Source organism: Eublepharis macularius, chromosome 8, assembly GCF_028583425.1.
Source record: "Eublepharis macularius isolate TG4126 chromosome 8, MPM_Emac_v1.0, whole genome shotgun sequence".
NCBI classification, from domain to species: domain Eukaryota; kingdom Metazoa; phylum Chordata; class Lepidosauria; order Squamata; family Eublepharidae; genus Eublepharis; species Eublepharis macularius.
The window spans coordinates 46,367,428-46,395,327 of NC_072797.1; the positions used below are offsets into that span (position 1 = coordinate 46,367,428).

The following is a 27,900-nucleotide window of genomic DNA, read 5'->3' on the forward strand; positions in this document are numbered from 1 at the left end:
AGCATCCATCCTCCCCCTTCTCCAGAGAATCTTGCAAATCCTCCTCCCCCTCCTTTTCCTGCTCTGTTTTGGCTGTCTCCAGACATAAGTTTGATGGTGAAGTGAGAAGGTGTTGTGCTTGCCTGCACGTCAGCACTGCCCATCCCAACTGTGTGGGTGTGAAAATACTGTCAACAATTTCCTCTCTCTGACTGTCGTGTTGAGGGAGGTGGGATTGAGCATCTGCTAAGAAATTCGATTTCCCTGGGAGATGCTTGAGTGTGAATTGGAACTTTGAGAAGAACTCCTCTCACTGGGGTTGCTTTGCTCCCAACCTGCAGGGTGATCTAAGTGCTTCTAGATTTTTATGATCAGTCCAAATCTCAAAGGATGTATTTTGAGAAAATATTTCCTTTGGCAACCACTCCCAGCAGATCTCTAATGAGGGGAAGTGGGTATGCATTTGACATTGATACTGCATTAATCCCTCAATAATCCATGCACAAATGTAAGCCCCCATCCTTCTTTTTGTTAAACAACACTGGGGCGGCATGAGGGGAACTTGCGGGTCGAATGAAATCCCTTTCCATGTTTTTATCAATGAACTTGTGAAGCTCTGTTCACTCAACTGGGCTCATGGAATATAGCTTCCCCTTAGGAAGGTTCTTCCCAGGGATCAGTTCAATAGCACAATCTGTTGCCCTGAGAAGGGGTAAGTCATCTGCCTTTTGTTCCTCAAAGACCCGACAAGTCTTGGTACTTAGGGGGGATCATAGCATTTTTTCTCTTGTTAGGCATACAGTTTCAGGCATGGGAGGGGGAGTGGCCTCCCACTGCGGGTTCCATACATGTTTCTGGAAATCTCCAGCAGGGAAACATATTTGCCCCGTCTTCCACTGTATGTACGGGTCATGATCATATAGCCATCTGACTCCTAAAACTGCTGGAAATTTTGCAGTTGGGCTTACTACAAAAGTTCTTTCCTCTCAATGACTCCCCATTCCAATTTGGGTCAGGTTAGTCTCATAGGTGCAGGGAGCCCCTTTCATAGGAGAGCCATTCATTTGCTCAAATCTAATAGGCTCTGTTAATTAGATCAGATCCAGTCCCAGACTTGAGACTAGGGCTGGGGCAATTAGGTCCCTGCTGCACCCTGAATCAATCAGAGCTCTCACCCTAATATGCGTCCCCCTTCTAGGGTGTACTATTGTAATAGGCAGGAAAAATAAGGTTCCCATTTCTCTCACCATGCTTGGCACCTGCTCTTCTTCGACCTGCTGATGGGTGCCTGTCACAGCAGGTCTGCACATTTTCCCACCGATTCTTCCTCCTCACTGCTGGAAAGAGATCCCTCTCCCAGCCTCTCAGGTGCGTCTCCCATCCCGGCTCCTGCTGCTTTCTCGCATGGTTGGGATGCTGCTCCTTCTCGTCTCAGGCAAGCTGGGGCTGCTGTTCCTCCCTTCCTCAGCCTCCCAGCCAGGCTGCTCCAGGGCCCCATCTTTCTCTCAGGGGAACTTGTTCACAACCCCTGGCATTCTGCGGCAAAGTGGCCTGTCCTGCCGCACTTTACACACAAACCTTGATTCCTCCTCCTCTCTATCTCACCTGACAGGATCAGTCCTCTCATGAGAGGCTTGCCTCCTCTTTCTCTCTCAGCAGCTTCCCGCTGTTGGCTGGCTTGGTGTTGCAAGTGAAGTATCTTTACAACCTCCTCTGCTTTCAATATCACATGCCAGTTGTATCCACCCAGCAGGGTACATGGGTCATCTTGCACCATGGCTTTGGTCACTAAGTCTGAATTCAAGCTTGGCACAGAAAACCTCCACCTTCACCAATTCAGTCCAATCTTGAACTTTAGCAGCACAGGCTCTGAACGCAGCTGCAAACTCATGCACCGGGATCTTCCCCGGCCGCACACACTTCAGTTTAGTTCTTGTTCTCTCCTCATCGAGGGGATCTTTGTACTGCACCCACATTGCATGCATGAAGGCTCTCACACACTGAAACTCCAGGGCCCGAGTTCTGTAGAGAGTTACATACCATTTAGTCACTTCTACCCCCAAGCAGGAGCCCAAGTAGCTCACTCGGCCGGCTTCATCAGGAAAGGTGTGGCCCTATTCTCTCAAGAATTCTGCCGCTTGCACTAGGAAGTACCCCAACAACTCTGGGTCCCCTTCAAAGCGGACTTCTAGTTTTTGTAGCCGGCTGTGGTGTAGGTCCAGGGTTCAGCCCAGCTGGGACTCCCGCTGGGTATAAGGGTTGGGCCGGTAGGCCAGACAGCACTGGGGCTCCTTGCCCATCTGGGAGAAGGACGGGCAGCTGGTCTAGTGGCATTCGAGAGGCTTGACCCAGCTGGCCACCTTGGCCTCCTGGCGGACCATGTTGGAAGGCTGTCTGCATCATCTGTTGGATATTCTCCATGAAAGCATACAATTCACACCTTTTCTCCCCCAACTCAGCTCAGATCACTTGCACTTCTTCAGCGGAGGGTGTTTTCAGCGTTCCCTTCCCTCCTGATTCCTTATCACCTTCCCTTCCTTCTTTGGGGAAATCATCCTATTGGCTCAGGGGCAGTCTGCAGAGCTGAGCTCTCTGACGATCTCTCGGGTCCAGCTCCCTTCTGGCCGATGCCACTCGCAAGGTCCACTCCACCGGTGTCCCCTCCATCAAGCTCTGTAATTGATAGACTGCCAGGAAACACCTGTGTGGAGTCTTGCATCAGCTCCAGCTCCAGCCAACACTCCTGTATTGGGCCCACACTCCTTGGCATGGTCTTTAAGGCTTCCTTTGGTTGGCTCTGCTGCACCGGTCCCCTTGCCTCCCTCAGCCGCCATGGCTCAGAGTTAGGAGTCTATGGTGAGTTAGGTCCAAGGTTAAATAATTCCACTCCTAGCAATCTGTAAGGATGCCAGCCAACTCTCAAGAGACTTCATGAGTAAAAGTTCTTTATTGATAAGATGCCAGTATCATACACTTACATCATCCTTGCTAGGACTGGCGACTACAGACAAGTACCAAGCAGGAATCAGTTCCCCAAGGTTACTCCTAATTTCCCCCCCCCCCTTTCTCAGGAAAACAGGCTGTGGGATTCATGGACTGCTCAAGGTCAAGCAGGTTTCCAGGCTTGGGAGAGATTACAGCAGGAACAAACACCTTCTGTTCCCAGTTTGCCACTCTGGGTTCAAATAACAGAAGCACCCTGATGAACAGCATCAGCTTCGGCTTCAGGGAGGTATTGAATATGACAGGTGATCCTGAGCACTGACAAGATAAACAAAACTCAAACATGGATTTGAGTTTAATAAAAGAAATGGATTATCCAAGTGTGTGTTGTTCCTCACTCTATATGAACTCATATATCGTTTGCAGCTATTCCTCATAGGGTTATTAGATCTTCTGCTGCTAGAACCTGCAGATGTTATGGAGTGGGGGAGGTAAGTATTCCCCCTTCATTGCTGTTCTGTTTTCAAAGGCTTATCAGTGATGATGGTTTTAAATGTCAATGTCAGATGGCCAATATATTTTTTTACTGGACTTTGGTGTTTTAGCTGTTGGATACTGCTTGAATTTTATTATTTAGTTGTTTTGTGGCCATTGTTTGGAATTCTTCTTGTGTGCCACCTTGAGTCATCTTGAGAATAATATTTGAAATCAAACAAATTCACATATTTGTGTCCCTGTGCAATATTTCTTTAATGGTTGTCTGTTAAGAATAGTTCACTCTGTATTTTTTCTCCCCTAATGAAGAACTCAGTTTTCATGGATTAACTTAACACACTCAAGATGGAAAAAGTGATGATGGTTATGGAGATGTTGAGAAGGGAAACTAAATTCTTCATACAGTATAACATGAATCGAGAAGTACCAACCAACAAGGTATGGGATACATATAAAGCAGTAATTAGAGGCATACTAATGGAATTAAATGGAAGAGCTCGAAAGAAAAGAGAGGAGAAGAGACAGGAGATTATGGAAAAAATAAAAGCAAAAGAAATACAATTAAAGAAAAGACCAGGGAAAAAGAAAATCTATCAAGATATTAAAATCCTTCAAGAGCAGCTGATGGCAATGAATAATAAAGAATTGGAATGGAATCTTAAAAGAATGAATCAAAAGTTGTTTGAAGGTGCAAATAAACTTGGGAAATACCTGACATGGCAATTGAAGAAGAGAAAGGAGAAAAAGACAATTAATAAAATATGTGAGGACAATAAAGTGCATCTGGAACAGACTGCTATAAGTAGAGCTTTCTATAAATTTTATGCTAAATTGTATGACAAAAAAGAAGTGAATAAAGATTCAATAGCGACATATTTGGGGAAAATTAAGCTTCCAGTAATTTCGGACGATTGGAGAGCTAAATTGAACAGTGAAGTAACAGAGGAAGAGATAAGGAAAGCAATACAGTCAACAAATTTGGGGAAGGCGCCGGGACCTGACGGACTTACAGCTAAATTTTACAAGGTAATGGTCAATGAGCTGGCATCATTTCTAAAAGAAGTGATCAACGGTGTTTTGAGAGATCAAAGAATTCCAGATACCTGGAGTGAAGCTAATATATCATTGATCCCTAAAGAAGGACAGGACTTGACTAATGTTAAAAACTATAGACCTATTTCCTTACTTAACAATGATTACAAGATCTTTGCGAAGGTCTTGGCAGAGAGACTAAAGGGATGGCTTTCCGAAGTTATTGGGGAAGAACAAGCAGGTTTTTTACCAAACAGACAAATCAGAGACAACCTAAGGACAGTTATAAATGCTATTGAATACTATGATAGGCCTTGTGATAAGGAGGTTGGTTTCTTCTTTGTAGATACTGAAAAAGCATTTGACAATTTGAACTGGGACTTTATGTTTGCCACTATGGAACAGCTACAAATGGGAGAAAGATTCATAAGAGCAGTGAAAGAAATTTACAGAGACCAGAGTGCAGCAATTGTGGTGAATGACGAGTTGACTAAAAAACTGACTATTGGCAAAGGTACTAGACAAGGTTGCCTGTTGTCTCCACTGTTGTTTATTTTGGTTTTGGAAATTTTAATGATACAGATTCGAGAAGACAATGCAATCCGTGGAATAAAGATAAAAGACTTTTCCTACAAGGTCAGAGCATTTGCAGATGATATAATGTTAATTGTGGAAGATCCAATTGAAAACATGCCTAAGGTAATAGAAAAAAATAAAGAATTTGGAGACTTGGCAGGTTTTTATGTAAACAAAAAGAAATCAAAGATATTATGCAAAAATATGACTAAGTCAAAACAGCAGCAATTGATGGAACTAATAGATTGTGAAGTAACAAATAAGGTGAAATATCTGGGAGTTGAACTGACTGCAAAAAATATAGATCTATTCAAGAATAATTATGAGAAATTATGGACTCAAATAGAGCAGGATTTGATTAAATGGAATAGACTGAATTTGTCATGGTTGGGGAGAATTGCAGTAGTTAAGATGAATGTGTTGCCAAGAGTGATGTTTCTGTTACAGACAATACCAATCATTAGGGACTCTAAGCACTTTGACAAATGGCAGAGGAAAATATCGGAGTTTGTGTGGGCAGGCAGGAAGCCTCGAGTGAAAATGAAAGTATTACAGGATGCAAAGGAAAGAGGTGGAATGCAATTGCCCAATTTGAGACTTTATTACGATGCAATTTGTTTGGTATGGTTGAAAGATTGGATGAAGCTGAAAAATCGCAAACTGCTGGCCTTAGAGGGATATAAAAAATTATTTGGATGGCATGCATACTTATGGTATGACAAAGTAAAGGCAGATTCTATGTTTTTGCACCATTATATTCGGAGAAGCCTCTTCTTAACTTGGAAGAAGTACAAAGACTACCTGCAAGAAGGAATCCCCTCCTGGGTGGTTCCATATGAAGTAATAGATCCGAGAACGGTTGATAATGAACAACAGTGCTTAACGTACAAGGAGATAACGCGAATAGAACTTGCTAAAATAAGAATAAGGACGCAACAAGAGTTGTCTCCAAATTATGACTGGTTTCAATATAGACAAGTTAGAGATCTTTACTATTCGGACTGTGCGAAGGGAGGGATAAGAATGGAGAACTCCGATTTAGAGAAAGCAATTCTACAAGAAGAAAAAAAGGAAATCTCTAAGATATACAAAGTACTGTTAAAATGGTATACGGAAGATGAAGTAGTTAAAGTGCAAATGGTGAAGTGGGCTATAAATTTTAATAAAGAAATAACAATGGAGGCGTGGGAATATTTGTGGAAAAATACATTGAAGATTACGACATGTACCAGTATTAAAGAGAATCTCTACAAAATGATTTATCGTTGGTATTTGACACCAAAGAAAATTGCGCTAGGGAACTCGAATACATCTAATAAATGCTGGAAATGTAAAAAGCATGAGGGATCTCTGTACCACATGTGGTGGACTTGTGAGGTAGCTAGGCAGTACTGGGGGGCAATAATAAGAGTAATGAGTGAGATTTTACAATTTCAAGTTAATAAGAACCCAGAACTCCTGCTACTGAACTTGGGAATGGAAGATATTCCAGCACAACACAGGACATTGCTATTTTACATGACAGCAGCAGCTAGACTCTTATATGCGCAGAAATGGAAAGTACAAGAAGTGCCAACTATTGAGGACTGGATTTACAAATTGCTGTACATGGCGGAGATGGATAAAATGACAAGAAAATTGAGAGACCTTGACCCGGGACAGTTTAACACGGACTGGGAGAGGCTGAAACGATATCTGGAGAAAAAATGGGAGGTGGGAGGACTGTGGCAGTTTGATAATTACTGAAATATAACAAAAGGAGAGGGGAGTGACTATACCGGGGAGAGAGAGTAAAGTGGAAAAAATTCTAAGCAATTATTTTATTTTATTAGTATGAATAGTTGGGTATCAATAGTGTTACTATTATAAGGATTATAAGGATAGAATTTAATTAATTTTTTTTAAGTAAGCAGATAACTGTACAATGGAGAATTAATATACATTAGCATACATAATATAGGTCTAATTGATAGACCTTTGTTGAATGTGTACATGAATTGTTTGTTGTGTAGTTTTACAGTGGAGAAATTAGTTAATTAAAAAGGACAAGACATGTAAAAGAAAGTAAAGAGTAACACAGAGTACAAGTCAAGTTGATTGATTTATAATAAATGTATGCAATGTTTATAGAAGTATGTGAAGTTATGCATAAAGAGGGACAAATTGTTTGTCCCATTTTGAAGTACTTAGAAAGAGTAAGATAGAGTACAGAATACCAAAATGATTATTATTACTATTATTGAAAAAGATAAGTTAAGACTGTCATACTTTTACCCATTTGGGAAGGAAATTAGAGATAGCACTATGTTACTATAGAAAAGCTTAGAAGAGTTTGAAAGTATATTATAATAAGTACAATAAGTTTGAAATGAGTAGAGGGAGAATAGACAAGGGGTTGGAAAACTGTTGGAAGTCAACAAAAGGGGGGGAAGGGAGGGGGTTAGAATTGGAAAATTTAAGGGAATGTGATTGTAATAAATTTTATATGTGTCTAATCCAATAAAAATTTTTATAAAAAAAAAAAGATGGAAAAAGTTATGGCTGAGAACATGGATGAAACAAGTATTTGTGAACCAGTCTTTAACTTGTTTAATTTCCAAAGTATTAAGAGAAAGTGAAATAAATGTTTGATTTATAATGCATTTTCCCAACCAGTTACAACCAATTTTTAGTATATTGAACACTGTGCTTTGAACCTAAATGGCAGAAGCTCATTGCTTTTAAATCCAGCATATCCATTAATAAAGCCTTCAGGAAAGTCTTCTCGTTGAATTACATAACATGGCTAAGAGCACCTGTCTCGGGCTAGTATTAAAATGGGATGAAGGAGAGGCTATGGGAAACCCATTACCATAAAGATATGCTTTTTACAGCCCTTTTCATCTTCAGCTGTCATTAGCCAAATGAATTGCTGACAACATAAAGACGAAGCTTTGATCCCTACAGCAGATTTGCTCTCTGATGCCCCTAAATATGCCCGGGGAAGTAGAATTCAGCTCATCTTCATTTTATAAGACAGAATTAATCTTACCTCCCCTCCCCACATTTCATTTTAAAAAATCACAAGAAAAAAATGAGGAAAAAATAACTGTCAATTTTCTTCCAAAGTATTCTCTTGGAGGCATCTAGTTGCAATGCTGTATGCACGATATTTTGAGAAGGTAAAACTATGTTGAAAATATTGTTTCCCAAAAGGTATTGGTTGAAGTTAACAGCATTTTAGCAAGTTTAACTGTGCAGGATCTCTGAGTTAAAACTTACTGTGTTGGCAGTGGACTCCATTAAAACCTTCTGAGCACTTGCAGACATAGCCTATGAAGGTATCTCCTCTATATGCTTCACTAATTTCACATGTTCCACCATTATGGCAGGGATTAGGAATGCATGGTCCTGAAAGATAAAGAATAAAATGACCAATCAAACATCTGAATGAAAAGAATTATATGCATCACTAGCTTCATTCATGGTGACTTCTCATGGTGCAGCTGCTGTGTGATAGAAACAATTAATCTCTAAGGCTGTAGGGCTAAAATATTAATACAGCAACTCTATAAATAAAAATAACTGGTTACAACAGGAATCAAATCACCGTTCCCCTGCAATATTTGGATGTAATATAAAATGGTTGAAAATAAAGTCTTCCGCCACATCCACAATCTTCTCACCTCTCCATCACCCTTTTGTATCCTACCTCTTGTTATTCATTACCAATTCTATATTATTATTGATGGTTGGCTATTTTATCAATGAAGAACAAAGCCAAACAAATTAACTCACTGAGATCACAAGGTTCAGTCTAGGCTCTCTATTGCCTATTTGTTACTATGAAGCCCTGTCCATGGTCCCTAGCATGTAGAAAAAACTAAAGAATTTAAATAGCTGATGTCTGAAAAATGTCTATCTATAATTAGATAAAGAAAAAGAGAATAGCAAGTTTTGGGAGCTTTAATTTTTCTGCTTTTTAATACATTGCTGCTTCCACTATGATATAAAACTGAATATTTAATCTCTTTGACTCACTGATTTTTTATTTTAAAAAGAATGATTGAATGATTGAATACAGAAGACTGAGTGACTGGGAGTCCCAGAAGTTCCATCACTTTAAAGGGAAAAATAGACGTCTTGTGATGTTTCATAGTTTACATTTGATGCCTTAGTCCAGTGTTTTTAACCTCTTTTTAAGTTGGACTCATTTTTATGTAGGGATGTACAATTTGGGTTAAAAAATCGGCTAAAATATAATTTTTTATCTTATTCAGTAAAATTCAGGATTATTGAACTTAAATCTGTGTTACTGAATAAATTCGGTAGTACCAAATTTAGATTTACTGAATTTATTTGGTAAAATATGGTAAACTTCGGGAAGTGCGGCCGTGCTGTTCCTTTGCTAAGGAATGGCAAAGAAACACTGCTTCCCACCTTTTTTTACTAGTTGGGAGGGGGAAGAAGGGAGAGGAAGTGAGTCAGAGGCAAAAGGAGTAGAGGGAGGGGAAGGGGAGGGGAGGGGAAAGTGTGAGTGGCCAATCCTTGCAGCAGCTCTCCTACTCTGGCCAAAGCAACACTCAAGAAGGAAAGTGCCTTTTAAAAACTGCTGCAAGGTGTTAAATTAGGAGGCTTACCTCAGTTAACCTCCATCTTGCTCTGGCCTGGAGATGGAGAGACACTGCCTGCTTGCTGCTGCTGGCTTTCTTTTGGCTTTTTTGCTGGGGGGGGCTTTGATTTCTGGCTTTTGACATTGGTTATATTTACTATTTTGCTGCTTGTTCTTCTGTGGGGGGGGGTGTCTTTTATCTTGTTGTGAGTAATTTATTCAGTGTTTTATAGCTCCTGTTAATTTTTTAAAATTCACTTGTTCTTCTGGGAGCTGTTTTCCCATGTTGCTGGGCTTTCTTTACAGTAGTTTGGTTGGTGTTTTTTTTCCTTCCTTTTTTTGGCCGGGTTCTGTTTTCTGTTGGCATAGAAGTTTGGTTTGGTCAGGTGTTCAATTGTTGTTGGTTGTTGTTGTGGAGGGGGAGTATTCGTTGGGGTGCTTGATTTAATTTGTTAACTGAATACTCTCAGGATATCTCAGGATACTTTTTGAGTATCCTGAGAGAGTTGTGAAGTGTGAACTTTTAAAGTTAGGCTAGTGGTAGGTTTTCACCATAGGAAATAATGGAGATTGGAAGTGGTTGGGGGCACCTTCTTTGGGGGGTTATAAAATACCCCACTGGGGTCCATGATACTTGGGGGATAATTAGAGGACAGTTAGGAATAGGCCCCATGCCACTTTAGTGGATTTTTTCTTGCAAAATACCACCCCCAGCCGCCTGGATAGACCCCTGAGAGTTTTCCCCATAGGGAATAATGGGGAGTAGTGGTGGCTAGAGGCATCTTCTTTGGGGTGGGGGCATAAAATGGCCTCCAGGCTCCAATATTTATGAAACTTGGGGGGTCATTGGAAGAGAGGTGTAGGTCCCCTGCAAATTTGGTCTAAAAATGACCCCCCCCCCCCACGCGCGTGCTCTGTAAATTTCTGAATTAAGTTTCCCATAGGATGCAACGGCAAAATTTTACTAAATTTGCTCTGTATTACTGAACTGGAGAATAAATTTCATGAATTCTGAATTTTATTTCCCATTTGGTATTACCAAACCGAGTCAACCAATTATTTTTCCTGTGCTCACCTCTACTTTTAAGCTTACTGTAGTTTTCAGTAAAGTAATTTCATAGTACTTTCTGCATTCCTAACATAAAACACAGGAATTGCATACCAGTTAATACCAAACAGGTTTACATACTTTTAACATTATTTATAAATATTCAAGCAAGGAATCTGTGAGGAACTTGTGGAGGAGGAGAAATCCCATCCCACTGCTGGTGCTTGCACTCTTTCAGTCCATTCTCTACCCCCCCCCCTTCTTTAATTTATTCAGTAAAAAGACTGTTGGATACAGATATTTACTAATTCATCTACAATTTTATAAACAAGTGATATATGTTATTAAATTCAATTCACCATCATAGTCAAAATAACATTCCATATATCAGACTTCTCTAACTTTTTACCCTGCAATGTACACGTCATTTCACTCAACTGTAGACATTCTTTAGTTTCTTGAAACACTTCTTTTTCTTTGGGATTATATTCCTTTTCCAATATCTAGCAAAGACTAATCTTGCAGAGTTTATGGCATTTAAATACATTTTTGAGAATCTTTGGGAAGGAAGTCTACATCGTTCAACAAGAAATATTTAGGAAGGAAAGTTACGTAGTCCATCATCTTTCCCCCCACTCTTCTGCTGCCAGACTGTCTCCTGTCATCTCATCACCTCTGCTGCCTCCAGGTTCCATCATCACTTCCTCCTTCCTCCTCTTCTCGTTGTCTTCTTTGCCTGTTATCAATGCGACTTCCTTTCTTTACCACCACCACATTCTCTCTTATCAACCTTCCTGCTGCTGTTTTCTCCCTCTCTCCTTGGTTTCTCCTTACTTTTTTAAATGTGCCAGTTGACACACAACCTGTTAACCCAAGTGTACACAATTGCTTCTTCATTTGGGTGTAGTGAGAATAATTTTATTAAAAATCCCCATTTTTTTACTTGCATAAACATCACCCCTGTTCATTCCTGGCCCTATTATACAGATTTGTTGATTTAAACTGAGCATCAGTCTGTATTTAATATCCATTTCACACCTTATGCAGAACAAATCAAAACTTGAGAGTTTCAGGCTCTATTCTCCTAATCACTGTTTTCTGCTTTCCCACTACTGACACTGCAGTTCACCTGTGAGAAAGCTGAACCCCAGTTTTGGCCTTTGCCTCCATTTGAGAAGCACTGTGAGGAACTTGTGGAGGACTAAACTCTGAGCTAAAGAAAATTTTAGACAATGTTCTAACCACTGAACAAATGCTAAATGTTAACACATTCGATCTACTAAGGATAGCAAAGTAATACATTCTGACTGCATGATTAATTAAAATTTGATCTCTTTTTTTGCGGCTAAATTGATACTTCCAATGAGGAAGAAATCTCAGCCCATTTAGTCCCATTTGTCTTCAGCAAATCTCAAAATGATACTTGCCACTTTCTGCCATCAAACCTGGCTTCCATTTTCATAATTCTTTTTTAGGCTCATCATTCTTTTCTAGGCTTATGCATGGGAGTTAGTTTTGTTTCTTTTGTTTTTTGTTATGAATTCCAAAAGGACTGAGTTCTTATTGAGGTATTTCATACAGTTTTTTGGCAAAACATCACACTCCATCTAATATTCAAATATACAATACTATGTCTGCATGAACTTTTCTACTGAGTTATTAGTTGGCATATCTAAATTGATCGCAATTTTGCACATATTTAAATAATCCCAAAGGTGTATTCTCTCTTTACCAAAAATGGTTACTGTTTTGATCTGGCTAATGGATTTTTATATTTGTGTTAAATGATTGTTTTATATGTTATCTTCCGAAGTAGGTAGTTCATAATCATTTAATTGATGTTTTAGATATTTATGATCTGCTAGGTAATTTTTAGCTTTATTAATCATATGGATTAGTGACTGTGTTGTTTGTTTATCAATTTAAAATTAAGTAAGTTTTTTAAAAGGTATTTCATATAGTTTTGTTTCATTGTTGATTCTTCCATTGTTGTTTCATTTTCATAATTCATTTCCCTTATTATTTCCCATTGGTTTCAATGGAAGACCATCCTCCCTTTTCTTGAATCTGTACTTTCATGATTTTTCAACTAATTTGGACAAAACTCTGGGGATAGTACTCCTCTAGGACACTCCTACTGCCAAATTTCATATAGATAGCATAAAGCAGTCCCCTTTTGGGGTGAATGAAAGTTGGGGTGCCTGATCCCCTACAGGAGGAGGGGGACCCAGTACTTACCTAATTGATGGCCCAGCATGGCACAATGATGCCACTTCTGAGAGTGATGTCATTGCACAGGCCCTGGGAGTGCTCCCAAGCTTCGTGCCAAACCAATTTGGGCCCCCAAATAGGCCAAATTAGCCAATGCAAAGCCCAGGAGCACTCCTGGGGCTTGAGCAATTATGTCACTCCTAGGAGTGATGTCAGTATGCTATGCTGGGAATGTGCCCTAGAAGGCTCATTCCTGTGCCTTTTCCTCGACTGGCTAGGTGAGTGGTAACAGGAGGAGGAGGCTGGGAACCAGGGATTCCTTGCCCCCACTGTGGGAACAGCAACCCTAAATGAAAAGCACCCATCCTTAACATTAAAAGCTTATGTGGAAATTGATAGGCAAGATTCCAAACAGTAACACAAACAGCACAGCAGCCACTTAGCCTGAAGTACAGTAGCACAAGGGAGTGGCAGCCTGACAAAGCCAAGGCCATTTGATGGCATAAGGAGAGTAAGGCATCTAGGCAAGCGGGCAGCAGCAGGTGGTCCTGAAGGTCAATTTACTTGGATGGGGGATATGGTTTGGACAGTGGCAGTCAAACATGGGGAGTGAAGAGTGCTGGATAAAGGTTAGCACAGCAGGACAGGCATCTGGTTGAGAAAGATTCCACCACATATCCTTGGGGACTGGGATACCTCACTCACATGTAGCCTACCAGCCATAGTTTATAGGCAATTAAAAAAGCCCAGAGCCTCTCTTCCTTCTCTTCCTAGGGGACACTGCGCTCTTTCTGTTTTTATTGGGAAAAACATTGCCTGCCTTGTAAGAGTGAAACTCACAGAAAGTAGAGACTGCAAAATTAAAGAAACAAGAACAAAATGGGGGAAAACACATTTTTGTTGTTATATGCTGTTTAGATGGGGAGTTCGTTTTATTTTCATTTTAATTATGATAATTATGAAATACTCAATATTTCATAATTATTGCCATTAATAACTAAATGCACAAGCTATTATTTTATTAGTTGAATATAATAAGTACAGATTTCCTTATTGGTTTCATCTTAGCAGCAGCTACAGGAGGTAGAGATGACCCTTAAAATAAACATGTTGCTGTTAGCCCAAGTGAATATTGCTGCAGTGGTGTAATATTCAGTCTTGTGAACAGACTCAGCAGAAGGAAATAATTCTAAAGATTTCAATTACACTTTCATAATTACTTTTAAAGTGTAGTTTGACTAAATGGGTCTTTAAAAAACCTGCTAACATGCTGTTACAGCAAATTATAATTTCTACATACTACTGTGAGATATAATTGTATTAATTTTATCATTCACAATTGGTAATTTGGATGAGTTTCAAAAAGTATAGTAGATGCTGTTTCTATATGTGATCAGGTGTCTCTTGAAATAACTACTTGTTATAAATCTAGGTCAGTAGTTTTTCCTTTTATGCTGAAAATAACTTGCCTTTGACGCCTCAGCTAACTTCTCAATACAGTCCTCAAAGGGAGAACATTTTAAAATATTTTTAACTTCTTAATTTTTTAACCTTTTCTGCTTTCACCACAAATATTTCAACTTACCGTCTCTCCATGAGAAACACAGTCATTATGTAAATATTCATGAATATACATGGACATTTCACAACATTAAATCAATAATGTATTTTACCCTGGCACAAGACACTGTGCACAAGTGGCCAGCTTTTCAGGAGCTGTTATCTCTACATGGCAGCCTTTTCACCATGCTTGGAGTTGAACAGAGCTTTTGCTAATCAGTCCTATCTAAGTTGTTGCTGGATGGGGGCAAGGGGTGTTAGTCTAGGCTAACTCCCTTAATTGGCAGAAATAGGGTGGATTGGTCAAGTTAAGTTGGGAAAACTGGCAAATACTCTGAGGCATCAGGCACAAAGAAGGGTGTGTCTGGGACAGGCCATCGCATACCCTACAGTTGGGTGCACTGGGAAGCAGCACCCTTGAAGTTGAGCAAAATGTTATCTAACTTGGTAGGAGCCTTATGACCCAACAAGGGAACAGGCTAAAGCTTGGCACTTCTTAGTACATAGTGTATGTGCAAGTGAGGATAAATGAAGCTAGTGGAAGTGCTGCCCACCTTTGGAGCCAAAGTAGACCAGTTGGTTGCCTAGCTCAGCCAACCCTTGAGATACAGTAATAGCAATGAGATCGATCAGCTGCTTAAATAAACAAACCCATTGAACTCATACATCTTTCTTATGTCTTCATTTGGGGGGTGCTAGGCAAAATCTGTACAGCACTTACTTGATTTGTCCCTGTACTTTTTCCTCAAGTATATTTACATTCCCATTTACTGCAAATGGAAGCCAGTTTTTCATAATCACATTCATGGCCCTTTGCCCTTGAGTGTTGGACCACAGAAGTCGATGGACTATCTTGTCATATATGAACCTCCCTGCCAATTAAGACTGACTTCTAAAGTAAGGAGACATGGAATTGGATCCAGACTAAATTTTCCCCTCTTCAATTCTAGCCCACTGATCTCCATGAAATGCTGCCTCTGGGGGGACCAGGAACTTGTGGGTGTGTGCGTGCGCATGCACGCACGTGCACATGCACACACGTGCGTGCATGAGTGTGCATGTGTGTGTGTGTTATGGATTGGGGGGGTCTTTTCTTCCCTCCCTCTGATCCCTCAGTTTCTCCACTAGTACCACCACCACCCCAACTGAAACAAGCTTTTCCCTTCACCACTTGTTGGGGAAAGCTGGTGAACCTGAGCACGAACAGAGTTTTAGCAGTCAGGTGAGGACTGACACAATTTACCTTAACCAAGCAAGATCTTTATTAATCTACAACAAGCAACAGAATATAAGAAGCACAAAGGATGGGGAAAATAGATCTTGCACAAGGTTTGCAACTACATAAAAGATAAGAAACAATGTTGCTACTATCTAACTATCACATTAGTCATTATTGCGGAGTACCTTGTTCATCTCCTCCTGTTGCCCTGGAAGAGGAAGCAAGCATAGGTGTAAACTACGGGGGGGGGGGGGGGGGCTGAGGGGCTCTAGCCCCACCCGGATTTGGCCAGGGGGGCTGAGCCCCCCGGGCAGCCAGTGAACTACATGGGGGCTATGGGGCTCAAGCCCCCTCAGATCTCACATGAAGGTCTCAGTTGCAATAGCCGATGAAGCATAGGATTGTCCCCCCCTTCCTGTTATATCATATTGTAATTTCTATGATTCTTTGGGGCTTTGTTCCTGTTTTTTGCTTGTATGTATTAGTGTGTTTATTAAGAATTTATAATTTTTAAAGGTATTGCAGTTTGTATAAACAATTTACAAATAAATGTTACAGAAGAATTAAGAGACTCTGATAGAAGATATTTGATTTTGAAAATCAGGCTCCTGGAAGGCAAGATTTGCACCAAACAATGCAAGATAAAGTTTTTATGAAAATGTTTTCCAATCCATTTTCAGTTTTCAAGAAGATAATGATTTTCAGAGACATGAATGGGGTAATGGATCTAAGAAAAAGATAGGTGGTGGGGGAGACAAAGAAGGCAAACTTCCCCAAAATGTGCTCTCTCCCCTCCTATCAAGAAACTATTTTTTGAAGTAATATCTTAAATAGTATATGATGGCTTCAGTGGGTTAAATGTCTAAAAGATGTTTGATCCTACAAAGGGAACACAAAGCTTACAAACTATCAACCAAGCTTGTGTCTCTTTTACATTGTGGGCGACTGAAGCGGTTTGCATAAATAAAAGAAAGGACCAGAGAGCATCTGAGATTTTGACAGCCATAAATCCAGAGAGCATTTACCTCAGAAGTCTCCCCCCTCTCTTCACTCTCCCCCCATCTTCTCCAAAACGTGTTTAATTATACGGAAATGTTACAATTGGAAGATGCTTGTAGGATCAAAAATCTGAATATTGGAGACTATACTTTCTTTTCTGACATACACCAAACACATTCAAGGATTGATATGTGCTGGATATAAAAAACATGAGTTATTTATATTGTTTGTTATATTATGTTTACTCTTTTTCTTTTGACATAATTATAATTGTGCTATTGTTTTTTTTTCTGTTCTGCTTATATTTATAAAAATAAATTTTATATAAAAAAGAATTTATACACTGCCTTAAAATACCTTTGACTATGACACACTAATTAGCTTAGTCCTTAACGCTGGCTGGCTCCACCCATTTTCAATGTAGCAACAGTCAGATTACAAGACCTCTGTTGGATATAAGTGCAATATAAATGCATGGCTATAATTTACATTCAGGGCATGTTAGAAGATTCCACTTCTAATGCTGTCCCATTCCTCAGGTTTCAGAGGGGGAGAAACCAGAGGGTTAGAAAGATAGACAGGTCAGAGCATCTGTTTACTGTTTATTCTTTTACTGCCCTTTGATGTGGAGATTACTACTCAGGAGTAGAGATGGGCATGAACCTAAATACGACCCAAAAAAACCCACGAACCAGGCTGGTTTGGGGTTCGCGAACCAGGGTTCATGGAAGCACCTTTCCACAGAACTTCCACCAACTGTATGCTGGTTCGTTAGGTCGTATTTACAGGGGCAGTTTAAATGGCCATTTCCCCAGTTAAATCGCTATTTAAGTTGCCCCTTTAAGGGCCCTGCTGCAGCAGGTCCCCCCACCCCGGCCGCCTGCCAGCTGATAGTTTAAAGGGACCTGCCTGGCAGGGCCCTTTAAACTGCCCAGACCCCAGCAGCCTTCCTGCCCTTCAAGAAGCTGAAAATGGCCTTCCTGCCCTTCAAATGGCTGCCGCGGCAGCCATTTGATGGGCAGGAAGTCCATTTTCAGCCTCTTCCATTGCCCTGCAGGCCCCCAGGGAGGTGGAAGAGGCCAAAAACGCCCTTCCTGCCCCTCCTGGGAGGAGAGGAAGGATGCTGCACTGCAGGATAAGGTAAGTGTGGGGCTGGGCTGGGGCTGGGGGGTAGGGGGCTGGGGTTTGGGCAGTTTAAAGGGCCCTGCCAGGCAGGTTTCTTTAAACTATCAGCTTGCAGGCTGCGGGGGGGGATCCCCCCTGCCGCCTGCCAGCTGATCGTTTAAAGGGACCTGCCGCTTGCAAGGCAGGAAAGAGCCCTTTAAACTGCTAAATACCCCTTTCCCTGCCGCTGTTAAGGCCAGAAAGGGGCATTTAAACCCCACGAACCACGAACTGGTTTATAACTGGTCCAGTTCCGTGGTTTGTGAAACCCACGAATCACGAACCTCCTGGTTTTTTGGGTTTTTTTGTTCTATGTCCATGTCTACTCATGAGGACTTCCTCCTCAGAACAGATCTGTAGGTAGGAAGCTCTCTTCACTTTCCTATCAAAGTATGGAGTTTCTATAGTAAAGAACTCTGACTTCTTTTTTAAAACTAAATTTTTCCTAAAACTGCTTCCCTTTTAAAACTTATACACTCACACCAGCCAGCACGCTCCAGCCACCCATCATCACGTTTTCTCTGCAGTCAATGCTACTCTGTTAAGGACCAGTTCCTATTCCTTTTAACAGGGAAAAAAGTGAGTATCTATTTTACTTTCCAGTAACCTTATCATTACATTGTATTTTGGAAATAGAACACTGGGAAAGGGTAGGCCTTATGTTTCCTTGTTGAAATAGCTTTATTTGTTTGTTTGTTTGTTTGTTTGTTTGTTTGTTTGTTTGTTTGTTTGTTTGTTTGTTTGTTTGTTTGTTTGTTTGTTTGTTTGTTTGTTTGTTTGTTTGTTTGTTTGTTTGTGGCTTTTTTTGCTGGGTGTGGGAGAACAGTTAGTTTTTTTTATGGTAATGTATGTGGGGGGCTGCTTCAGCCACTCCTAAACTCCTCTTTCAAATTCCATTCCATGTTTAAATGGAGAGGTGGTAACTATTGCAGAAAAGGACAATTCCTAAAAATGAGTGCTGTCTCTCTGAAGCAATGAGAAGCCCTATCTGTATGAACAAGATTGGAAGAGGGTGTGTGTGCAGATCAGAGGCCTTTTAAAAATTTCCTTTTGCCCTGTATCCAGGCTGTGATTTGGTTAATAATGTCTTTTAAGGTGGACTTTAAGCAGTGTGCTAAGAAAGCAAGGTATATAAAATCCTAGGTAGTATAACTGCAAGTTTTCTTTGGGGTCATGACTAGAATTGTTCAGAATTGCCTCAAAATGTGCTTGTACTCACTTATACGATATGCGTTTGAAGTGAGAAGATGGGAGTTTGCTACTACTTTGCACTCTGTACACTGCTCAGAAATCGAGTGCACGGCAACTGTTTTGTATTCTGCCCTGGTTCAGACTTCAACCATGCATTTACCAAACGAAGGCATCTGCAATGTCATAATTTAGTAAATTTCAGTACTAAGCCGCCCTTATGAATAAGGCACAATCAAGACTCCTGTAAATGAACATCCAGGAAAACTTTTAAAATGTTCCCTTACAGGCTTTTCTGTGTTGCCTTTCTTAGTGTCAAATTTGTGACCATTAGTTTGTCTTATACACATGGTATGTATAATTATAGATTATCCTAAAAGTGAATTTCAAAAACAGGACACAGCAAGAGATCGCTGGGATAGCACTATAACCACTGACCAACTCCCACATTTTCCTAGGTTTGGCCCAGCTCAGGGGCATTGTTAGGGGGGTCCCCATGGGTGCCTGGATCCCCCTAAATTTGTGCGGAGCCCCTCCCTAAATCTCCCATGGCCCCGCCTCCATAGACGGTGGCAATGGAAAACCCTCCCTGTGATGTCATTGACTCCTCCCTGTGATGTCACTAGCATAGCAATACCTCTGGCCCGGCCCCAGCCCCCCCCCCTGGGAAATTGGAAAGTCTATGCCCCTGGAAGCAAACCCACCATTGTGGAACGTCTGTCTTCTGCCTCCAGAACCTCACCAAAGCAGTGCAGCTGAATAGCTGCAGAGGCTTTTTGTACCCTCTCTTTACCCAGGGGGAGAGATTCCTCCCCTAAATCCAACCACTCTCCTAGCCACCATGGCTAGCTGGCTCCCTGTCATGTATTTCTCATCTCTCAGGTCCCTGGTTTTATGATGATACCGAAAGGCTAAAGCAACACACAATTATTTATCCCAAGTTATCAGTTTCTTAAACATCTGAAAGAGAGGTGTCAAGTGGAGCAAATGACATTTCAGTTGCCCTGGTCTTCTAACTCAGAGCTTGATTATAAAAACAAATTAACCTTAAAAGGCTTGGGACTGATCCTAACCTGGTTGGGGGGGGGGGTCTGCAGTGGGAAGGGAGAATCAGAGACAACTGACAATTTAGTCTGGATCCAGTCCCATGGTCTTTTCAGTAATGGTGCCTTTTCTGTAGAATGGCCTCCCCAAGAGATAAACTTGCGCTTGTTGTTCAGTGTTCTTTAAAACCTAACGGTTTACAAAGGCATTATGTTATACATTTCTATTGTGCTCTCGTTTTAATACTTAGAGCATAATTTCATTTGTGGGGTCAGCTCAAAGATGGGGGTGAGGGCAGGCAATGGAAAACACAGGGACATCAGACGGCATTTTAAAAAGCTACAACTTTATTGAATACAGCTTATTGAAGCTTTGGCACAGCATTGGGAGTGGATCCAAGCATCGGCTGACTCCCCTGCCAGCCAATGACCCCCCCCCCCTCATACCACATGCTGAAGGGGGAACCACAGGATAATAAGTGGGATTCTACCTCTGTGGTTCCTGACACCTGGGAGCAAGCATGCCTCGACAGCCCCCAAGCTGGGCTTTTCCCTGCCATGTCTTGCCCCCTAGATGCCTTACGAAATCCCCATGTATGGGGAAACAATGCATGCAGGCCACATTTCCACAAAAGAATCAGTGCCCTATGCCAAACTGCCATCATTGAAGTTGCAACAAAATTAGAACAAAACAACAAAACTACAAAACCACAAGAGGGACCCCTGATGCAAACAAGTACAGAAAAACCCCAACTTTAGTGCGGAAACCAGAACCTAAGCTACGGAGGGATGGATGGGATGCTGGTCAGATTTAAGCGCTATCAGCAGACCTGAGAAGAGACTGTGGTTTCCACTGATTAGCTGGCTGGGTAGTTTGAAATGTTAGGCTCCCAGGCAACCTCCGGAAATCTGCTGGGAGCTGTCCGGGTCTGAGAAAATGGCAGCCACCATAAGCCACACTCTACACCCATGGCCTGCAAACTAAAGCCCCCAGTAAGTCTGGGGGTGGGGCTTATCATGTTTCTACCTTGTTTTATCATGTTTAGAAAGTGTTTTATACTAAACTGTTTTAAAAGCATCTTTTTATTGTTTTATTTATTTTATTTTAAAATTCTGATTCTGCTATTTGTAACCCACCTCAAACATATTTGGAGAATGAGGCTAATAAGTACTCTCAACAGTGTGATCCTAAGAACATTGTCCTCAGATTTTCTTCCAATAAAGCATTGGCAGTCAGTGGAGTTAGTAGTATTTAAAAAGTGATTACATGGTTCAAAACATCTGAAGTGAGCTCTTCACAATTGTTTAAAAGTTCTCCACAATAAAGAACTAATCTTCATTCCTTGGAATACAATGGGTTTTTAAAAAATATTTAATTATTTGTCCTCTTAAAATCTCATTATAAACAGGTCTCATCTGAATGACAATGGATAGGTGTTAACAAAGGGTTGTTTCATGCTGCCTATTGTTAAGGATAAACAGGTCTCATCTGAATGAGATTAGATAGGTCTTAACAAAAGCTTGGTGGAGGGACTGCAAATTTCCAGGTGGGGCCAGAGATCTCCCAGAATTACAACTGATCTCTAGACTACAGAAATATGTTCCTCTGGAGAAAATGACTGATTTACAGAGTGGACCTTATGTAGCATTGCCAATCTCCAGGTGGTGACAGGAGATGTCTTGGAATTACAGCTGATCTCCAGGCCACAGGGATCACTTCCCCTGGAGAAAATGGCTGCTTTGGAAGGTGGACTCTATGGCATTATAACCTGCTGAGGTCCCTCCCCTTCCCAAACCTCAACCTTTTTAGGACCCCCCCCCCCCAAATCTCAAGGCATTTTCAAACCTGAAGCTGGCCACCCTAACTTTATGGTATTATACCTCTCTTATGGACCTCTCTTCCACCAACCCCACCCTCCCCAGGCTCCACTCCCAAATCTCCAGGAATTTCTCAATTTAGCTGGAAGAATTAGTGTAGGTTAGGTGCTTCAGTAAACCCCCTGAAGCATCTTTGAACGGGTGGAACTAACCTGTGCTTCAGCAAGCCCCCTGAGGCATCTGTGAACAGGTGGAACTAACCAAATCAGACACTATGGGCTGACTGTTCCAAGGTCCTCTGCCAGTGTTGGTCATAATCACCTGAACATGACACCGATTTCCACTGTGAAATGTCAATGAACAGCTCTGGCACTGTGTGACTCACAACTTCAGCTTAACTCATATTGTTTTTAGCTTAACTCGTATTGTTTTTGCTGTCTTCATTTTTAGGAGTTGGGGCAATGTCTACATTCTGAAATAAGTACTTTGCCACATTTCAAAAATATGTGGCAAAATACATATTCTTCCAATACATATGTGCCACAATATGTGGCAAAGTACATTCTTCATAGGAATCTCTCTCTAGACCTTTTTATATATTCAGTTAATATCTATTCAGAAATGCAGGATTACCTTAATTCCCCTTTTGACTATACTTTCATCTGTACATAATTTATGTTTATACCCATGGACTCATGAAGGATCGGAGGCTACTATTCCATGTTTTAACTGAACATCTGAAAAAGGCTTCTTGTACAGATGCATTCTTTTTATGCCATCATCTTATTATTGTTTATTTCTTCTATATAAAACTCATTATCTTTTATAATCTGTATTTGATATCATACAGATATAATGATGAATTATCTACACTTACAAATTAGTCTGAAAGGTAAATCTATGTATTATATTATTGTAGGAATAATTAATGTTTTCTTTCTTTGAAAAATACCATCTTTGAATAAGCAAGCACATTTGGGTACTGAATTAATTATTCATATTACTAACATAATATATTCGTGTATGTATAAAGGACCCAGGCTGGCTAAAGTTAATCATGACTAAATCCTACTGAGAAAATCCACTTACAGTGCATTCCCAAGCAGAGTTATACCCTTCTAAGTTCACTGAAGTAGGATCATCACCAAGACCTCACTATGGAAATGCCATGACATGGCTGGGGTTCTTTTCCTTCACTTCACAGTCCAATGTTTTGATGTCCAAATAATTAGAGGAACAATACTCCACTGGTTTTGATCTTCTTGCATAATTTCTGATGGACACCTAGCATTCCATACTAATGGCTGCTGCCTCTTTCTGTACCTGGAATTGTTCCAGATAGTAGGAGAACTAGGCAGTCCAATGATTAATGTGTTTACAGGAACTGATAAGTAAAGAGCTTTGGAAGACTAAACAAAATGGTATGGAACTTAGCAAGGACAATTTAACCATATTCATTACTAAGTTTAAAATGCTGGCAAAGCCACCATGAGGAGAACTAGGGCGAAATTCTGGAAGCCCCATTCCCCTAGGGCTTCCCCTGGATGGGGAAAACTAGGCAAATCATATGCTGATTGGATTAGGTCTGGAGGGACAGGTGAAATCTTCATCTGGGGACCCATGGTAGCTTTGGCAACACTGTATATTATCCAGTTTTATCACTGGCATGCCATTATCAGGAAAACTTCAGCAAGCTTTGTCTTGGAAACTGATATAGACAACAAGACAGCAGTTCAAGAACTCTGCTGAAGTACTCACAGCTGCAGTAACATGTTTTGTTTTTAATGTGTTTGGATATGAATTTAGATAGGCAACTATCTGAAATATACACCCCGAGAACAAGTGAAAGTTTGATCTATTTGCACAGCAATATGGATATTGTGTTACAGCCTTGTTTACAGTTATGTGAGGATAAATTCATATGGTGTCAAGAGTGCTCTACTGCTGGGGAAAATATTCATATTGGTACAAGCAGAGAACCCACAAGGACCTGAAGGGGTCATTTTCCTTGCACCCCCTGTCTCCTCCTTTGAATCCTCATATTTTCTTCCCCTTCCCCCTTCCTTCTCTCCTTCCCACCAGCCAGTCAACATTTTAGCAGCCCCCCATCTTTAGCTACATATATTATTTATGTAATTCATCTCTCCAGTGGGGACCCAAAGCAGCTGATATCAATTACCCTCTTCTCCGTTTTATCTTCAAAACAACCCTGGGAGGTAGATCAGGCTGAGAGAATGAGTGACTAACCCAAGGTCCCCCAACAAGCAGAGTGAGAATTTGAACCTGGGTGTTCTAGATCCTAGTCTGACACTCTAACTGCTACACCACACTACTTGTAAGCTTTCCCTTTTCTCTCCATGGCTCCCTCTCCTTGGGAAAAGCGTGCCTGAGTTGCAAAACCATGTCATAGCAATTCATTCAAGTGAGTTGAGTGGTGGCTTCTGCCAGCTCCAGCCAAGTCATACAAGTCGTGTGGAGGCTGCCACTGAACCCAGACAAGTTGTTTTGCATCAGGCTGTAGCCACTGTCACACGAGGGTGAGTTGCACATATTACATGGTAACAAGTTGCCAGTGGTTGCTACTGGGCATGTCCCCAGCGATTTCTCCCTCCAAGACAAGAGGGAGGGGAATAGGAGTAGACTGGGACACAAAAAGTGCCCTGGAAAGGTCCCTCCACTATCTTTTATTGACATAAAAGGTTGAAGCTGGCAATATTGTTGTGGTTGCCTCCCCACAAAGGTCACTGAGATCTCAGAAAGCATTCATTTCTTAAAGGTGCTGCATTTATAATTTTGTGGAGGTTTAACCTCATAAGTTATTTCTCCCTCCACCCCTCAGATTTTAGATTTTTCTGTAAACCTGAGGCTGTTCTCAGGTTTGTAGAAAGATCTGTCTTCTTTGTTTGTGCCACTAGCCTCTGAATTAAAGTATCCACAGATGGGGCCATGTTGAGAATTAGACCGTCAGTGTTTCTGTATTCTTATATTAAATATTTAGGAGGAATAATTACTTCAGAGAAGCCTTGTTTTGAAAATACAGTTGAATTTTAATTGCAAGTCTCATTCATGTATATTTCATTAAAATAATGTAAAATACATGGTTCTTCTGGATTTTTCAGAAGTGCTTGGTTTAGCAAGATATCCTAGTCTACGAGCAGTTTACAGATGAGTCCTCTTCATTATTTTAATGTCATGTGCATCTTGAAAAGTTTTGATTAAATAGGTTCATTCTTACAAAGTCCTGCACAAAAGTACTTGCAGAGCAAACTGTTGGTCTTAGAACCATGGACCATTCCCCTCTGCATTGATAAATTGTACTAATCTTACCACAATTCCTTTTGCTTTCTTCAGAATTCCTCTCATCTATTGTCTAGGTGAAAACTTCCAAATCCATTTCAATTTTGCTTTAGGCACAGTCTGGTGTCAGTCAAGGGGAGTGATGCTCCTCTGAGAAATGTCACATCTTATTAAAATCATTTAACTGCCTTCAAAATTGTTCAGATTGTTTGCCTGAGAAAAAGCTGCCACCTAAAATGGCAATCTTAAATAGCCCGTGTGTGTTATGTGCCATCAAGTCCCTTTTGACATATGGCAACCCAATGAGTGAAAGTCTTCCAAAATGTCCTATCATTAACAGCCTTGCTCAGATCTTGCAAAGTGGAGATAGCCCATCTTGTGTTCTTTGGCAGATTCTCCATATAGAGCTGCCACATTTCTCCTGATACACACTTTGAATGGGAAGAAGGCATCAGCTTGAATCCACTAGAGCACAGCTTTCTCTCTACCCCTTCCTGCTTTAACTCCAAATGTCCCCTCAAATGGTATAACATATGGTTATCCTATCATAATTATTATGATAAAAATAGGGCAGTCTTTTTCTCATATGTTTAAACTTTGAAATGGAACATGTATATTTTTGCTGCATTAATGAAAGACTACTGAATCATAATTTCAGTGCTACAACTTTCAAAAATGTTCCAGATATTAGAGAGTTCAGTTCTGAGTAGCTGACATAGGCAAATATGTTAACATTTAAATAGGTTGTGCTTTATATACCGCTCTTCTGGACAGATTAGTACCACACTAAGAGCAGTGAACAAGGTCAGTGTTGTTATTATCCCACAAATCAGCTGGTGAGCTGGTGTTGAGACGAGTGGCTTACCCAAGGCTACCTAACTGCAGAGTTCAGGGCAGTAGTGGGAGTTGAACCAGGAGAGTGCTGGCTCAGAGCCCAGCCACTTAACCACTGTGCTATAGCAGCTCTATCTTATATTACATTATACTATTAAGAATGAGGTTGTGGCTCAGTTCCCTAGCATCTCAAGTTAAAAAGGACTGAGTAGCAGGTGATGTGAAAAACTTTTACCTGCAATCCTAGACAACCACTGCATACCAGACTAGACAATGCCGATAGATGAATGACCTAACTCAGTATGCAAGCTTCATGAATTCATACACATGTTCTATCCTGTGTACCCAGAACATGATGTATCTTCTCCATTCTGTTCACTTACACCACTTTACTTATGAAGGTTATGATTTATGCAATGCAAGACAATGGCCAAGTATTCCATAATCACACATTTGGACATATCAGTCAATATAATGGAAACAGCCGCAGACTCACAAGTTTTGTTATAGCAGCCCAAGATGTGAGCCTTTAACATTTTTGTGATCTTAAAAGCAGCAGAAATCCAAGAGTTGCAGCTTTTTCATCACTGTGCCTCTGTGTTAAGAAACGTGGCACAGAAATAAAGGGGCAATTCTGTGATAATATAGGGTATATGTCATCCAAGGCTTTGTGAGATTGATATTATTCATTAGACTCCAGCAAAGTTTGTAAACATTCATCATTACAGCAAATTCTTGTAGTCTTGCATTAAACACAATAGGCTTCAGGGACTCTTTTTTAATCAATAGTGTGGTAATACTTTTGTAGGTAATCTTTAAGTAGCTTCTAACACAAAGAGAACAACAACCTTTGATCAATATTAATGAGTCTCTGAATCCAACAGTATGCTTTCCAGGCATTTTAATCCACATTCATAGAAGTAATGTCAACAAGATTAATTGCACACTAAAAGTAATAGATCTATACAGTTTGCTGCTCTTTTGAGTCCTCCTCACAATACAGCTCTACTGATAATCGCTAGAGTAATAAGTGTTAGGAGCCCTTCAGATATGTGTGATGTTGATACTGGAATCCAAACCTGCATTGGAAATATACTAATAGTATAATAGTTAAATATAAAAGCCTGGCAGTTACTGATTTTTTCAGAAGCTGTGACTGAAATACCTGAAGTTCCTAGGCAAAGGAATCAAATGACTAGTTTTCTCTATGGAGTAGCAAAAGGTCTTTAAGGCAAAACTGTGTTACTTCTTGGCCTCAGTGACAAATACCGTCAATTCTGTTTCCCTAATACAGGCACACCAGGGAGGATCCAACTCTGAACTGGAGATTAAATATTTTCAAATGTGACAGGTAGTTTGGATTTAAAATACAGAAGCTGTCAGATAGAGTGGAGAAAGCCATTTTTCCCCAGGTAAAATGTAAATCCTGACAAAGGAAATAAATAACAGGAATAAATCAGAAATCCTGTTTAGAAAGACTTGTGGTGTAGCTTAGAGTTTGAGGAAATTGAGTCTGAATGAACAACAAACAAATGTATGCATACATTGCATTCTCTACTGGCAATTTGTGCAGTTTCAAATTTCTTCACATTCTTCTATTCAGAATAACTTCCCATGGTCTGTTGTGCTCCATATACATAAACCAACCATTTAACCATCCCATCTGAGTAAAAACCAACATGGTGAGTGCTTGGAGTGTAGTGTGGATTCCAATTCCCCATCTTTTGGTGTGGCTGTTTCTCATACTTTTCTGAAAGTGTATTATGCATTTTTTATTTATCCCTCACATTTATATCCCATTCTCTTTTCAAAGAACGTTTTCAGGGAATAACACAGATGAGGTGGGGGCTCAGTTTACATTCACAGTGATGTTGTGAAATAGGATAGGGTGAAAAATAAGCCC

General features: G+C 40.5%; 1 protein-coding gene across 1 annotated transcript in view; it reads right to left on the reverse strand.

Annotated features, from left to right (window-relative positions):
• Positions 1-27,900, reverse strand: part of EDIL3 (EGF like repeats and discoidin domains 3) — a 480,770-nt gene that overhangs the window by 218,712 nt on the left and 234,158 nt on the right. The window contains exon 4 of the mRNA XM_054987524.1: positions 8,287-8,415. Within this exon, the coding sequence (XP_054843499.1) occupies positions 8,287-8,415 (129 nt within the window). The remainder of the gene's footprint in view (positions 1-8,286; positions 8,416-27,900) is intronic.